The sequence below is a fragment of the Salmo trutta genome, chromosome 12 (assembly GCF_901001165.1).
Source record: "Salmo trutta chromosome 12, fSalTru1.1, whole genome shotgun sequence".
Lineage (NCBI taxonomy): Eukaryota > Metazoa > Chordata > Actinopteri > Salmoniformes > Salmonidae > Salmo > Salmo trutta.
In genome coordinates, this window is record NC_042968.1 from 68058658 (window position 1) to 68074394 (window position 15737).

At 44.6% G+C, this 15737-nt stretch overlaps 1 protein-coding gene across 2 annotated transcripts in view; it reads left to right on the forward strand.

Annotated features, from left to right (window-relative positions):
• LOC115204038 (tight junction protein ZO-2) overlaps positions 1-15737 on the forward strand; it is a 35397-nt gene that overhangs the window by 18684 nt on the left and 976 nt on the right. For both annotated transcript variants that reach the window (XM_029769276.1, XM_029769275.1), the window contains exons 3-23: positions 893-946; positions 1836-1960; positions 2071-2173; positions 4530-5256; positions 5465-5568; positions 5781-5934; positions 6942-7053; positions 7243-7385; positions 7535-7619; positions 7743-7893; positions 8397-8505; positions 8613-8832; positions 9997-10181; positions 12034-12129; positions 12352-12431; positions 12603-12813; positions 13061-13161; positions 14122-14349; positions 14547-14648; positions 14823-15095; positions 15599-15678. In XM_029769276.1, coding sequence (XP_029625136.1) covers positions 902-946; positions 1836-1960; positions 2071-2173; positions 4530-5256; positions 5465-5568; positions 5781-5934; positions 6942-7053; positions 7243-7385; positions 7535-7619; positions 7743-7893; positions 8397-8505; positions 8613-8832; positions 9997-10181; positions 12034-12129; positions 12352-12431; positions 12603-12813; positions 13061-13161; positions 14122-14349; positions 14547-14648; positions 14823-15095; positions 15599-15678 — 3434 coding nt within the window. In that variant the 5' untranslated portion in view covers positions 893-901. The remainder of the gene's footprint in view (positions 1-892; positions 947-1835; positions 1961-2070; positions 2174-4529; positions 5257-5464; positions 5569-5780; positions 5935-6941; positions 7054-7242; positions 7386-7534; positions 7620-7742; positions 7894-8396; positions 8506-8612; positions 8833-9996; positions 10182-12033; positions 12130-12351; positions 12432-12602; positions 12814-13060; positions 13162-14121; positions 14350-14546; positions 14649-14822; positions 15096-15598; positions 15679-15737) is intronic.

Below are 15737 nucleotides of genomic sequence, written 5' to 3' on the forward strand. Positions count from 1 at the left end.
TGTCAAAAAGTGATTGAATTAAAATGGATTTGCCCTATTTGAGTTAAATGCGTCTACACGTACATCTGCATATACTCATTTGTATATGTCGGTGTGCGATTATCTTGGTGACTCTATGCACGTTATTTGATGTGCATGTGTATTTAATCATCGCCGCGTTTGCAGTTGTGTGTTTACACTCTGTGGACGGTGGGATTTGCGCTGAATGTAGGCCAGCAGAATACAGCTTACGTCAAAGCTAGGCAGGCAGATAAATGCAGGGTGTGGCTGCTGCCACTGCTGCTGTGGAAATGGATGAGGCAGTGGCGTAGCAGCTCAGGCAGCCAGAGCCAAGAATCAGTGGAGGTAGATAGAGCAGAGAAGGAACCATGAAGACTGTCCTACACCTGCACAGGAAATGGATCCACACCTACAAGGCCATCCGTATCCTCCAGGGGCTCGTGAGTGACTCCAGCTTGGCTCTAGTTAGACAGGTGGTCTCTGGGTGGAAAGGTAGACCGATAAGCAGGTATTTCATGGTGGGTGTAGTAGTTGGTTAAAATTTGGGTGGGTACTTTGGTCAAGTTTTCTGTTTTCAGCTGGTATGTGTACTGTATTGGATGGTTTGTGTAAGGCTGAGGGTGGCAGTAGTCCATGAGTGATTCTGCTGATTATTTGGTGTGTACTGTACCATGTGCTCAGAGGGTACTGGTTGGGAACATGGAATTTGTTTGTGCCGGGAAAAGAAGAGTGCTATCTTATGTGACCTTTCTGATGGGTATATGAGATTTTGAGCATGATGTTTGCCATGGTCCCTCATGGGCTAATAGTGTGCCCCTCAGTATGTCCTGTTGAAATGAGAGAGACACATGGTTATCTCCTGTTTATTGTGGAACGTGTCCTTCTCCCATAGAGCCCAGTCATGGAGGAAACCGTGTGGGAGCAGTACACAGTAACGCTGCAGAGGGTGAGTCCAGCTTTACAACAACACACATACAGCACCACACTGGATTACGACACAATACAACCCGTTTTAAGTACTGCAACCATAACACACTACAACACTCTTCACTGCAACTACCACATTTCAATGTGTACTTTTATAACCAAAACAGAATTGAATTGTAATTGTCATGCGCAGCTACACCACCAGATTACAATGCAATACACCGTGGGTCCATTTTTTTAAGATGCGTTTCAGAACATCTGACGCACTCTAGTACATGTTCACCCGTCTACAGCACACAGACTGGAATAATGCCATGCATGCAATCACATCTGCCCAGGACAGTTAATCGTGTGGCGCTCGTGCTCATTGTCTCCTCCACTCACTCTGCTCTGGCTATAAAGCTGCTTTGTGTTTTTACCACCACATCACTGACCCTTCCACATCCAGCTGTCATACAATCTGTTAGCGAGGATAGAGAGAGAGAGAGAGAGAGAGTGAGTGTAACGGGCTAATGTGATGCTCCTTTCGCTGTTACAGGATAGGTACTGTTTGGCATAGCATAGAGAATTATCGACCGACCTTCACATGCCGACGCTGTCGGCCAAACTCTAGCGAGCGGAGCAGGGAATGTTTTTAGTACAGATGGGAGAGGAGATGGGGGTCTTTAAATCTCTGCTCTAATCACATCTGGTCAGCACGGGGGCAGGTACATCACACAGACAACAAGGAGAGACACACACACATGTAAACACTAGGTAGGATGTATGGCTTATCTTACATAAAGACTTCATCACAAACCTAGACAGACAGATACATTTACTCACACACTAACCTGAACAGATGAGGTCACACAGGTACTCGCACACCCATACAAACACATCTCTAATACATGTCCTCTCCACTGCAGGACCCCAAGATGGGTTTTGGTATTGCAGTGTCTGGGGGGCGGGACAACCCCAACGAGGAAAGCGGGGAGATGTCCATAGTGGTATCTGACGTACTTCAGGGAGGGCCCGCCGATGGCCTGCTATTGTACGTACTTCTTGACAATCAGTTATTATAAGAAATCAAGTGTTCTGTCATTTTGAGGAGCTAATGTGTGTACAGTTTGTATATCCTCTTATGTTAATTGTGTTTTGTAGTGAGAATGATCGGGTGGTGCAGGTGAACGCCATTCCCATGGACAACGTGCCACACTCCTTCGCTGTACAGACCCTCAGAAAGTGTGGAAAAGTAGCCAAAGTTGTGAGTATTTGACATACAGTACCTTCGGAAAGTATTCACACCCTTTTGACTTTTCCACATTTTGTTACATCAATCTAAACACTACTCCCATAATGACAAACCAAAATCAGCTTTTTGGAAATGTCAATTTTTTTTTACAAATTAAAAACTTTACTTTTACTTAAATATTCAGACCCTTTACTCAGTACTTTGTTGAAGCACCTTTGACAGCGATCACAGCCTCGAGTCTTAGGTTTGACACTACAAGCTTGGCACACCCGTATTTGGAGTTTATTCCATTCTTCTCTGCAGATCCTTTCAAGCTCTGTCAGGTTAAATGGGGAGTATCGCTGCACAGCTATTTTCAGGTCTCTCCAGAGATTTTTGATCAGGTTCATGTCCGGGCTCTGGCTGGGCCACTCAAGAACATTCAGAGACTTGTCTCGAAGCCACTCCTGCATTGTCTTGGCTGTGTGCTTAGGGTTGTTGTCATGTTGGAAGGTGAACCTTCACCCCAGTCTGAGAACCTGCTCCAGAGCACTCAGGACTTCGTCAAAGATCTCTCTGTACTTTGCTCCGTTCATCTTTGCCTTGATCCTGACTAGTCTCCCAGTCCCTGCCGCTGAAAAACATCCCTACAGCCTGATGCTGCCACCACCATGCTTCACCGTAGGGATGGTGCCAGCTTTCTTCCAGATGTGACACTTGCCATTCAGGCCTAAGAGTTCAAACTTTGTTTCATCAGACCAGCGAGTCTTGTTTCTCATGGTCCGAGAGTCCTTTAGGTGCCTTTTGGCAAACTGCAGGCGGGCTGTCATGTGCCTTTTACTGAGGAGTGGCATCCGTCTGGCCGCTGAGATGGTTATCCTTCTGGAAGTTTCTCCCATCTCCACAGAGGGACTCTGTAGCTCTGACATTGGGTTCTTGGTCACCTCCCTGACCAAGGCCCTTCTTCCCCTATTGCTCAGTTTGGCCTGGCATCCAGCTCTTGGAAGAGTCTTGGTGGTTCCAAACTTCTTCCATTTAAGAATGATGGCAGCCCACTGTGTTCCTGAGACCTCCAATGCTGCAGAAATGTTTTGGTACCCTTCCCCAGATCTGTGCCTTGACACAGTACTGTCTCAGAGCTCTACGGACAATTCTGTCGACCTCTTGGCTTGGTTTGTCATTATGGGGTATTGTGTGTCGATTTGATGGAGAAACAAAAACGTAATTTCATCCATTTTAGAATAAGGGTCTGAATACTTTCCGAATTCATTGTGTGTGGTATATGTATATGTATATGTGTGTATATATATATATATATATATATATATATATATATATATATATATATATATATATATATATATATATATACACATACATATATATATATATACACATACATACATACATACATACATACATACATACATACATACATACATACATACATACATACATACATACATACATACATACATACATACATACATACATACATATACATTTTTTTATTTTTTTTATTATGGTGGCAAGATTCACAATTAGATGTTTTTGGGATCTGAGGGTAGACCTGGACATGGCACCATTTCAGCTGCTACACTTGTTTTAGATGTGCTAAATTGCTTAGGTCCTAAAAATCATCATTGTGCTGCCTTGTTTATAGACCTTTCCAAGGCCTTCGACACTGTTGGCCGTCACATTCTCATTCAAAGGTTGACTGAAATAGGCCTGGATCAGGCTTCTTGCAAGTGGTTTGAGAATGAACTGTCAGACAGGACACAATGTCTGATTTCTGATGGTGTTAAGTCTTGTTTCCTGGATATTACAAAAGGTGTACCGCTGGGGTTCGGTATTGGGAACATTTACATTTAAAAAAATCAATAAATCTATTTTAATATACGCTCACAATAAATCCATGATTTATTTTGGGCAGGTCTAAAGAAACATGAATAAAATGAAGTCCATTTTAAAAGAACAGAATTTGAGTCGGCCTACTCTGTTGTCAGACTATGCCATGCCGTAGGATAGTTCAATTAGCAGACAATATATTCTTATAAGTCCCATGCCATTATTTTATATATCATTTTTAGCTGAATAAAAAGAAAGGCTATTTTCCCATTCCGGCATGGGAGTGCGAATATGAAGTGGCTATGTTGAGCATAAAAGTGATCATTTGAAACAGGTCCTATATGCTAGATTTAGAGTTATTTGGCACCTTTAAGTTAAGAATGATACAAACCTTTTAAATCAAAACGTATATGGGCTGCATGATGTTCATGAATCATGTTGAATTTGTTGTCCTCAGGGCACCATTTGAAAATACAAATAAATACAACTTGAATAAATAACAGTTGTCAGTGATTCCTGATGTGGTCTTTGTTTTTGACAGACGGTCAAGAGGCCCAGGAAGGTTCCGGTGAACCTGCTGAAACGCGCCCCTTCCCCTGATGACCGCGTCTTCAGTAACGACTACAACGATGACTATGACTACGAGCAGGACCGCCGCAGTGTGTACAGCGGACGCAGCAGTCATCAAGACCGCGACCACAGTCAGGAGAGGGGTGGTTACACAGACGCTGGCTATCAGGGACGGGGCTTTGACCGTGATTACGGTCGAGATGACCGGGGCAGAAGTATGGAGAGGGACCTCCATCCAGACAGGCAGTACAGACGAGATGGGAGCATGGGTCGCACTCTGGACCGTGAACGTAGCCCTGACCGCCGCTACAAAAGCGACCTCACTCTTGACCGCGACCACAGCCCCGATCGGCGTTACCGCAGCGAACGGGCCCTTGACCGCGACCCCAGCCCCGACAGGCGTTTCCGTAGTGAACGCACTCTGGACCGCACTAACAGCCCCGACCGACGGTACAGAGCCGGTCACAGTCCCGCCCGCAGCCATGGTCGCGACCACAGCTTTGAACGTAACCGTGAACGTGTTCCCAGTGACCGCGACCACAGGAAAGAGCAGATGAAGAGGAGCGGGAGCAGGGAGCGTCTGGACCGCTCACCCTCGCCCACCGCCATGCCAGTCCCCAAAGCCCGCCCCCCTCGGGAGCAGGAGCCCCTGGAGGAACCTCTCAACGTGCTGCTGCTGAAGAACAGGCCCAATGAAGGTCTACATACATACATACATACATACATACATACATACATACATACATACATACATACATACATACATACATACATACTGTACTAACACTCCATATTTACAGTGATATCTCCACTATGCTCATTCCTCTAAGACTGCCTGTGCTAAATGTTTACTATCAGTTAAGCCATGTTTTTCTGTTTACACCACGTGTTTTGTTTGTGTTGTAGAGTATGGTCTGCGTCTGGGCAGTCAGCTGTTTATTAAGGAGATGACCAGTACAGGTCTGGCCTGCAGGGATGGCAACCTCCAGGAGGGAGACATCATACTGAAGGTAGGAAGGGCTTCACATACAGACCACTGTTAAATCTCTGCCCCCGGGGGAAGCGTTGTTTCACTGCTGCCTCTTTAAAAGTTCCATGTTATGTTGGCCAAAAACTATAATGGGATTTATGTCCCGCCATATTACTTAAGAATGATCCGTCTCGGACAGTGGGCTGCAGATATTATGCTGGTGATTTGACTCTCTCTCTCACTCTGTGTCAGATCAATGGTACGGTGACAGAGAACCTGTCTCTGAGCGATGCGGGGAAGCTCATCGAGAAGTCTCGAGGAAAGCTGCAGCTGGTGGTGCAGAGAGACAGGAGACAGGTCCTCGTCAGGATTCCTCCCCTGGCAGACAGCGACTCTGAGCTCGATGGTGAGAGACCCTCCACTCTCAGTCTCTGTGGCAGCAGCTCCTTTCCTTTTTAAGGAAAAATACCTTTTTATGTGGACAGATTCAGAACGGTCCCAGTGCTTTGTATAAGTCTTTAATTGAGAGTGTTTTAACCTTCTGTATTGTCTACTGATATGAAAATGTATGTTTTCGGTTGTGTTATTGTCCTGTCCATGTCTGGTTTTATTGAATTGTCTGTTTTCTTTTTGTTTGATTCTGGCAACAACAACAAAAAGTTTCCCCTTAGGGATAATAAAGTTTTGTTTCAACTTTACTCACCTTCCACCCGACCTGTCATTGGTATAGAGAGAATATGAAATGGTATACCCATGCATGTCAGCCAAGCAGACACCTTGTTGATGACATTTTTGTCTATTCCATCAATAACATTTCACATTTCTATAGAAATAATGCATGAAAAAGAGAACGTGTTCTCTTCAGTGTCACCTGGCTGTCTCTATGGCTACTGGCTCTATTTTGGTATATTTGTCACGTGATCAAAGTGCAGGTTATGATTGGGTTGTGTAATTAAATGGGAGGGTGGGGTGATGCGCGAACCCAAAGCGTTTGAGGGGGGGGGGGGGGCGTTGTCACACACCCGGGGACTTCTGACCCACTTTGGTCCATTCAGGGATGTGGTGTGTGAGTGCTTGGCCGGGGAACATAATCCCCCCCCCCCCCCCGATAATCCACTTATTGAATATGACAGAATTTCATTATGTTATGGTCTGAAATGTAGCAAATAAATGTGCGATCTAAGATTGGAACTGCAGCTTCTGTATTGAGAACAGGGGTGCTTGTCTGTGTCAGGTATCTGCACGAAACGTAACTGTCTGAGGTTTGCTGTGTTTGTCTGTTTCTCTCCACTCCACTAATACCAAATGTAACATTTCTTATGGGAAAAGTCGAGTTTGTGTTACGTGTATAAAGCCTGACTTGGGTGATCTGTCTGAAGAGGAACTAGATGTTGGTCATATTTTGTGTTCCAGATATCTCCGAGATCGAGTCTTACCGCTCCTACTCGCCACAGGATGACCGACGGGCCCCCCACTCAGACCTGTCCTCCCACTCCTCCAATGAGAGGCTCAGAGACAAACCCAGGTAAACAGTCACCCTCTGCTCCCATTTGCAGTATGGATCACTCTTATGTACTGTACCATATAATATTGTCAAATTGAGATATTTACGTTGAGTATCTGTACTCCATCACTATGGCATTTCGGAGAAGATGAAAGCCTACTGTAGCTGTGCTGTTTGAGAATCATGGCATTATGCGTGTTTTACGATCAGGGAGGAACCTCCCAGCAGGCTGGCTAAAATGGGCGCTATGCCGACACCGTTCGCCATGCCGGCGCGAAAACCGGCTAGAGTTGTGGAGGACACGCCCCTTCTGCCAGCAGAGAGGGTGGAGCCCCGCCCAGAAACACCCCCAGGTAAGCACAATGACTTTGAATAACTGAATATGGTACCTTTTTTTTATTTCCCGTTATCACATTTATCTGTTATATAAGCAGTGCATCAGTTAACTTACACATCCATCGTAGCAATGCTCACCAATGAGGATTTCCATTTTGTTTTTCAGCACCGGCAGTAACTGTTGCCCCAAAAGTCCACGCTGCCCCAAAGGTACCACTGACGCCAAGCATAGAGGATCAGGAGATATACGGGTAAGTGTTGGTTCCACAAGCAAATCTACAGAGAATGGGTCTAGGGTACAGACTCACTATTAACTCAACTGAGTTGTGTACTCTAATGTAGATTATGAATAAAATGGGTTGTGTGTTGTCCAGGCCCAACACGGTGATGGTGCGTTTCCAGAAGGGGGAGAGCGTGGGGCTGAGGCTGGCGGGAGGAAATGATGTGGGAATCTTCATCGCAGGCATTCAGGAGGACAGTCCTGCAGAACAGGAGGGTCTTCACACTGGGGACCAGATCATGAAGGTAGGGGAAGGGTTAACTCTTAGTCTTTGTCTTCTTTGGGATCGGTGTCCCTTCCACGGGACGGTTGAGCTATCGTAGGTTAATGAGATTAGCATGAGGTTGTAAGTAACAAGAACATTTCCCAGGACATAGACATATCTGATATTGGCAGAAAGCTTAAATTCTTCTTAATCTAACTGCACTGTCCAATTAACAGTAGCTAGAATGTTTTTTTTCTTCTTCTTTGTATTATCTTTTACCAGATCTATTGTTTTATATTCTCCTACATTTCTTTCAAATTTCAAAGTGTTTCCTTTCAAATGGTATCGAGAATATGCATACAGTATCCTTGCTTCAGGGCCTGAGCTACAGGCAGTTAGATTTGGGTATGTCATTTTAGGTGAAAAAAAAGAAAAACGGGTGGATCCTTAAATAAATATGAATGTTTGTGAAATTCCTCATGTCTTCACGAGTGCTTTACATATGATCTCTGTTATGTCTTCTGATGTCTTTGTGTCTGCCAGGTGAATAACATGGACTTCAGGGGCATGGTGCGTGAGGATGCTGTCCTGTACCTGCTGGAGATTCCAAAGGGAGATGATGTCACCATCCTGGCTCAGAGCAAACCTGATGGTGAGTCACGGCTTCACTCTGTAGATAAAGACAAATCTGTCATTTTATTTCAGCTCATGTTGCAGGTGAAGTGGTTTGATGTTTGTGGTGCCTGTCCTCTGGTCCAGTCTATAAGGACATCCTGGCATCGGGCAGGGGGGACTCGTTCTTCATCAGGACCCACTTTGAGTATGAGAAAGAGGTTCCCCAGAGCCTGCCCTTCTCCCGAGGGGAGATCTTCAATGTGACTGACACACTCTATGATGGCAAGCTGGGCAACTGGCTGGCCATCCGCACTGACAAAGACAACCAGCTGCTGGAGAAGGGCATCATCCCCAACAAGAGCAGGTGTGTGTGTGCGCATACAGATGTAAGATTTTAATTTGATCACTCTGTAGCAGGAGAACTTGTGTGTATTTGAGGTAGGGCTGCACGTGGAATAAAATTCAGATTGAAATTGAGCTATTGACATGTGCAATATCCATATCGCAAGAGGCCATTATTTTCTCTTTCTTTGACACTATTAATACTACAAAAACTAGACTACGGTACCTCCTCCATTGAGATGCACTAGACTGTTCGTTCACTCTCTACATGCACAGAGGATGCTGACCAATCACAAGCGGGGTCTCTCAATCTCTGCATGGCTTGCACATGCTGGCCAATCACAATCATCCCCGCTTAGAGCGTGCAGTTAAAAAGGCATTGATTGCCGATGCGTTTTTGAAGTGTAAGGCCTACGAAGAAACATCCTGCAGAACAGAAATCAGAGGTTATCACCCATCACATAGCCAAAGACACGGTCCCTATTTGTACAGTTCGCAAAGACGGCTTCAAGAGATGATTAACAAGCTGGACAGGAGATGGAATATTCCATCTTGCACATATATCTCCCAAGTCGCCATCCCAACACTGTATAACACATTTTAAGGTAGACGTTGAAACGTGTCTCATTGAATGAGTGGACCAGACTTCAATATTTGGACACAGGCTGCACCTTGCAATCGGTAGGCTACGTGTTACATGATTTTAAGGCACTTTGACTTATAATTACAATTATCAAAATGATTGAGGCTACTTCCATCTGCAGCCTATGGCTGCCTGAATAAATAATTAACTTAGGTTATTTAAGAACTCATAATGGTGAAATAGGAAATCATAATGTTATTAATGATTTAGTGCTGTGCTTATAGCAGACTTTGGATCATGTTAAAAATGTATGTCTGTTAATATGTAGGTGTAATAATCCTATCTATTATCATACTGTATGTAGCCTATAACAATGTTGGAAGATATTTGTTTAATTTGGCTTTGTATTCAGTTGGCACCGTATGTAGTAATTCATATGATCTCAATTTTAGAAGTGATGTTCTCTACCTTGACAGTAGTTTTAACCATGTCTGATGGAATTACCAAGTTTTCACCCAAGTGTTTGAAAATGGCAATTTGTGTGAATGTGTGATGATTGCGAAAAGTGCTAATTTATGATTCCTGGTGTTCTCTGCTTCTCAGGGCGGAACAAATGTCAAATGTGCAGAATGCCCTGAGAGGAACAGCCAATGACAGAGGAGACTTCTGGAGGTTGAGGGGTCAAAGGGCGGCGAAGAAGAAGGACCTCCGTAAGAGCAGAGAGGATCTGACTGCCACCCCTGTCACCACTCGCTTCTCTGCCTACGAGAGGGTGGTCTTACGAGAAGGTACGTCTCCCAACGCAAAAGACTCCTATCTCCTGTTGGGGTTTGGTCTAAGAGCCACTTGACTGGATAGAACAGAATAAGTTCTAAACTTTCGATTAAACTTAACTATCAACTGAATTATTAGGAACTTTCTCATAATGGGATACACAGACAAACTATACAGCATGTCTAACCAGAGCTACAGTTGAAGTCGGAAGTTTACATACACTTAGGTTGGAGTCATTAAAACTCGTTTTTCAACCACTCCACAAATTTCTTGTTAACAAACTATAGTTTTGGCAAGTCGGTTAGGACATCTACTTTGTGCATGACACAAGTAATTTTTCCAACAATTGTTTACAGACAGATTATTTCACTTATAATTCACTGTATCACAATTCCAACGGGTCAGAAGTTTACATACACTAAGTTGATTGTGCCTTTAAACAGCTTGGAAAATTCCAGAAAATGATGTCATGGCTTTAGAAGTTTCTGATAGGCTAATTGACATAATTTTGAGTCAATTGGAGGTGTACCTGTGGATGTATTTCAAGGCCAACCTTCAAACTCAGTGCCTCTTTGCTTGACATCATGGGAAAATCAAAAGAAATCAGCCAAGACCTCAGGAAAAAAATTGTAGACCTCCACAAGTCTGGTTCATCCTTGGGAGCAATTTCCAAATGCCTGAAGGTACCACGTTCATCTGTACAAACAATAGTACGCAAGTATAAACACCATGGGACCACGCATCCGACATACCGCTCAGGAAGGAGACGTGTTCTGTCTCCTAGAGATGAATGTACTTTGGTGCGAAAAGTACAAATCAATCCCAGAACAACAGCAAAGGACCTTGTAAAGATGCTGGATTAAACAGGTACATAAGTATCTATATCCACAGTAAAACGAGTCCTACATCGACAACCTGAAAGGCCGCTCAGCAAGGAAGAAGCCACTGCTCCAAAACCGCCATAAAAAAGCCAGACTACGGTTTGCAACTGCACATGGGGACAAAGATCATACATTTTGGAGAAATGTCCTCTGGTCTGATGAAACAAAAATAGAACTGTTTGGCCATAATGACCATGGTTATGTTTGGAGGAAAAAGGGGGAGGCTTGCAAGCCGTAGAACACCATCCCAACCGTGAAACACAGGGGTGGCAGCATCATGTTGTGGGGGTGCTTTGCGGCAGGAGGGTCTGGTGCACTTCAGAAAATAGATGGCATCATGAGGCAGGAAAATGATGTGGATATATTGAAGCAACATCTCAAGACATCAGTCAGGAAGTTAAAGCTTGGTCGCAAATGGGTCTTCCAAATGGACAATGACCCCAAGCATACTTCCAAAGTTGTGGCAACATGGCTTAAGGACAACAAAGTCAAGGTAATGGAGTGGCCATCACAAAGCCCTGACCTCAATCCTATAGAAAATTTGTGGGCAGAACTGAAAAAAGTTGTGTGAGCAAGGAGGCCTACAAACCTGACTCAGTTACACCAGCTCTGTGAGGAGGAATGGGCCAAAATTCACCCAACTTATTGTGGGAAGCTTGTGGAAGTTTACCTGAAACGTTTCACCAAGTTAAACAATTTAAAGGCAATGCTACCAAATACTAATTGAGTGTATGTAAACTTCTGACCCACTGGGAATGTGATGAATGAAATAAATAATTCTCTACTATTTTGCTGACATTTCACATTCTTAAAATAAAGTGCTGATCCTAACTGACCAAAGACAGGGAATTTTTACTAGGATTAAATGTCAGCAATTGTGAAAAACTGAGTTTTAATGTATTTGGCTAAAGTGTATGTAAACTTCTGACTTCAACTGTATATTACAGATGTGAGATGCTAACGGTGTGTCTGTGTTGATCCTCAGCTGGCTTCAGGAGACCAGTGGTTGTGTTCGGGCCCATTGCAGACGCAGTCAATGAGAAACTGGCCAACGACCTGCCTGAGGAGTTTGTCATAGCTAGTGAGTATGGTGCTCCTAACTTCTGCTTTTGAACGAAGGTGCTTCATGTATTTACGTTAGGTGCGCTCAATTTAGGATTTTTCATTTCAATGGAATAGTTTCAAATTTGTTCACCCTGGCTGACCAGGCATACTAAATTGAGCGTTGCCTTATGGCTTCTATGATCATATGTGTTTATGTAGTATTGGTGAGAAGCTGATGTGCTGTTGTTTGACCACACAGAGACCGAGCCCAAGGATGCAGGCGCTGACAAGTCCTCCGGTGTGGTGAGACTCAATACCATTCGTCAGATCATCGAACAGGTAAATGCCACCAACACCAGCGTCTTCATCCTCCCCATTTTAATCATCATTACCATCATCATCTTCATACACCCCTTACCTTCATCACCATAGTCATCATCCTCCACCTTCCTCTTCCTCTTCATTATCATCTTCTCCAGCTTCCCTCTTACATTGACCCTGTCTCCCCAGGACCGCCATGCCCTGCTGGACGTGACTCCCAAGGCAGTGGACACCCTGAACTACACCCAGTGGTACCCCATTGTGGTGTTCCTCAACCCAGACAGCAAGGGGGGCATCAAGACCATGAGGAACCGCCTTGTGCCCGGCTCCAGTCGCAGCGCCCGCAAACTCTACGAGCAGGCGGTCAAAATGAGGAAGACCTGTTCCCACCTCTTCACTGGTCAGTCACAAACACCTTGACTGTCTTCTTTTTTTTTTTTTTTTTTTTTTTTTTTTTTTAATGGCTCCTCTGTATATGCCACTGTACATGTCACTGATGCTAGTCCCCAGGTAAATCCCTAGTATTATGAAGCCCGAACACTATGGTTGGTCTATTGAGGCCACATTGTTTCAGTAATAAACTATGATTAAGCTGTATTACTCCTGTTTCTGTTGTGCCAATCATTCTGGATTGTTTCTCTGCACAGCGACTGTTGACCTGAACTCGGCCAATGACGGGTGGTATGGGAGTGTGAAAGACTCTATCCGGGCACAGCAGGAGCGGGCTGTGTGGATCTGTGAGGGCAAGGTAAGCTCTGTTTTTATTTAATACATATATTTAAAGTGTTGGTTCCATGTTTCATGAGCTGAAAAAAAAAGATTTCTGAAGTTTTTCACACGCACATTAAGCTTATTTCTCTCAAATGTTGTGCACCAATTTGTTTAGATCCCTGTTAGTGAGCATTTCTGATTTGCCAAAACAATCCATCCGCCTGATAGGTGTGGCATATCAAGAAGCTGATTAAACATGATCATTACACAGGTGCACCTTGTGCTGGGGACAATAAAAGGCCACTCTAAAATGTGCAGTTTTGTCACACAACACAATGCCACAGATGTCTAAAGTTTAAGGGAGCGTGCAATTGGCATGCTGATTACAGGACTGTGCACAAAAGCTGTTGCCAGAGAATTGAATGTTCATTTCTCTAGCAGCACCTTCACCTGTCATTTTAGAGAATTTGGTAGTACGTCACCCATTGAGCATGTTTGGGATGCTCTGGATCAACGTGTAGGACAGCCTGTTCCAGTTCCCGCCAATATCCAGCAACTTCACAAAGCCATTAGAGGAGTGAGGCAACATTCCACAGGCCACAATCAACAGCCTGATCAACTCTATGCGAAGGAGATGTCGCGCTGCATGAGGCAAATGGTGGTCACACCAGATACTGACTGGTTTTCTGATCCATGCCGCTACTTTTTTGTGTGACCAGTCATATGAAATCCATACATTACAGCCTAATGAATTTATTTCAATTGACTGATTTCCTTATATGAACTGTAACTCAGTAAAAGCTTTGAAATTGTTGCGTTTTATATTCTTGTGTGTGTGTGTGTGTGTGTGTGTGTGTACACAAAAATATCAACCGCAACAATTTCAAAGATATTTATATACATACAGTGAATTTATGTACTGTGTGTAGTGTCTTTGTGTGTCTTTCATACCAACTTGCGTCTCTCTCTCTCTCCTCTCTTTCTTTCTTTCTTTCAGTTGGACGGCTCGGAAGAGGAACTGGATATCCATGATGACCACATGTCGTACCTGTCAGCGATGAGCGCCGATTACCTGAGCATGGACAGCCGACTGACCAGCGACTTCGACGACACGGCCGACGAGGGTGGGGCTTACACCGACAACGAGCTGGATGAGCCAATGGATGAGCCCCATCAGCCGGTGTCGGCAATCAGCCGCTCCTCAGAGCCCGTACTGCCAGAGGAGGTGGGAATGCTTTACTACTGTCAATCACTATCCCTCATTGTCAATCACTCATTCAGTGTCAGATGGAGACTGGCATCGGTCTCATCTCTCATTGCCAGTCAACAATCTTGACTTGTTGTGTTGACCTAGTCTGTGTTTGTTGAAATGCTGTATGTATATCTGTTGACATATGTACATCCCTCCATTCCCACTTGTAGAGACCCCATCCTGCCCCCATTCCTCGTATGAGGAGATCAGGGAGCAGAGAGGTGCTGAGAGACCCCAGCCCGCCCCCCACCTTCGTCCCTGAGCCCCCCAAGGTGAGACCCCCTTGGACCCCACCCTCAGCTCTCAATCCCCTCGAACCCCACCCTCAGCTCTCAATCCCCTCAACCCCAAACCCTGTACCACATCTTGTGCTTGCTTATAAGACTTAGAATACTAAGGCTATATAAGTGCTTGCTAAATGACCATAATATCCTCTTCTATTGCAGCAGGTGAGGGTGCAGTCTCGAGGGGGTTATGACTCCCACTCAAGCAGCACCATTAGCAGTGATGCGGCCGGGGGGTCCAAGCCCGCCCCGCCCCCCGTGGCCCTCAAGCCCACCCTAAGGGCCCTCAGCCAGTCATCTGAGGACCACAGTGTCCAGGGGGGAGAGGACCCGGCTAACCGCTCATTCATTGGCAAGGTGAAGGCCTTCGAAAAGATGGACCACCTGGCCAGAGCCCAGAGGATGCTGGAGCTCCAGGAGGCCGAGCAAGCACGGGTCAGTACTACTGGTAGAAAATAGACAGTAGCGCCCCCAGCAGTAAGCTGTAACGCCTCAGAAACAGAACCAAATGGATCTACAGGGGAAAGTGATCACTTCATATATTCTGATTAAATGTTTTATTGCAAGTACCAAAAGGTATATTCAAGTGCATACAGTTGAAGTCAGAGGTTTACATACACTTAGGTTGGAGTCATTAAAACTATTTAAAGTGTATGTAAACTTCTGACCCACTGGGAATGTGATGAAAGAAATGACTCATTCTCTCTACTATAATTCTGACATTTCACATTCTTAAAATAAAGTGGTGATCCTAACTGACCTAAGACAGGGAATTTTTACTGGTATTAAATGTCAGGGATTGTGAAGAACTGAGTTTTAATGTATTTGGCTAAGGTGTATGTTAACTTCCGAATTCAACTGTATGTTGCTTTATGTTCGTAATGTACAATATGTGCGTTGACATAACTGTCAAACTCCTCCTGCTCTCTTGACTGTAGCTGGAAATAGCCCAGAAGCACCCAGACATCTATGCAGTCCCAGTGAAACTACCAAAGCCCAACCGCCCACAGCCAATAGGGTAAGTTCATCTATTTAACCATGTCGGTCACCACACAAATGAGCATTTTTTCTTAACTT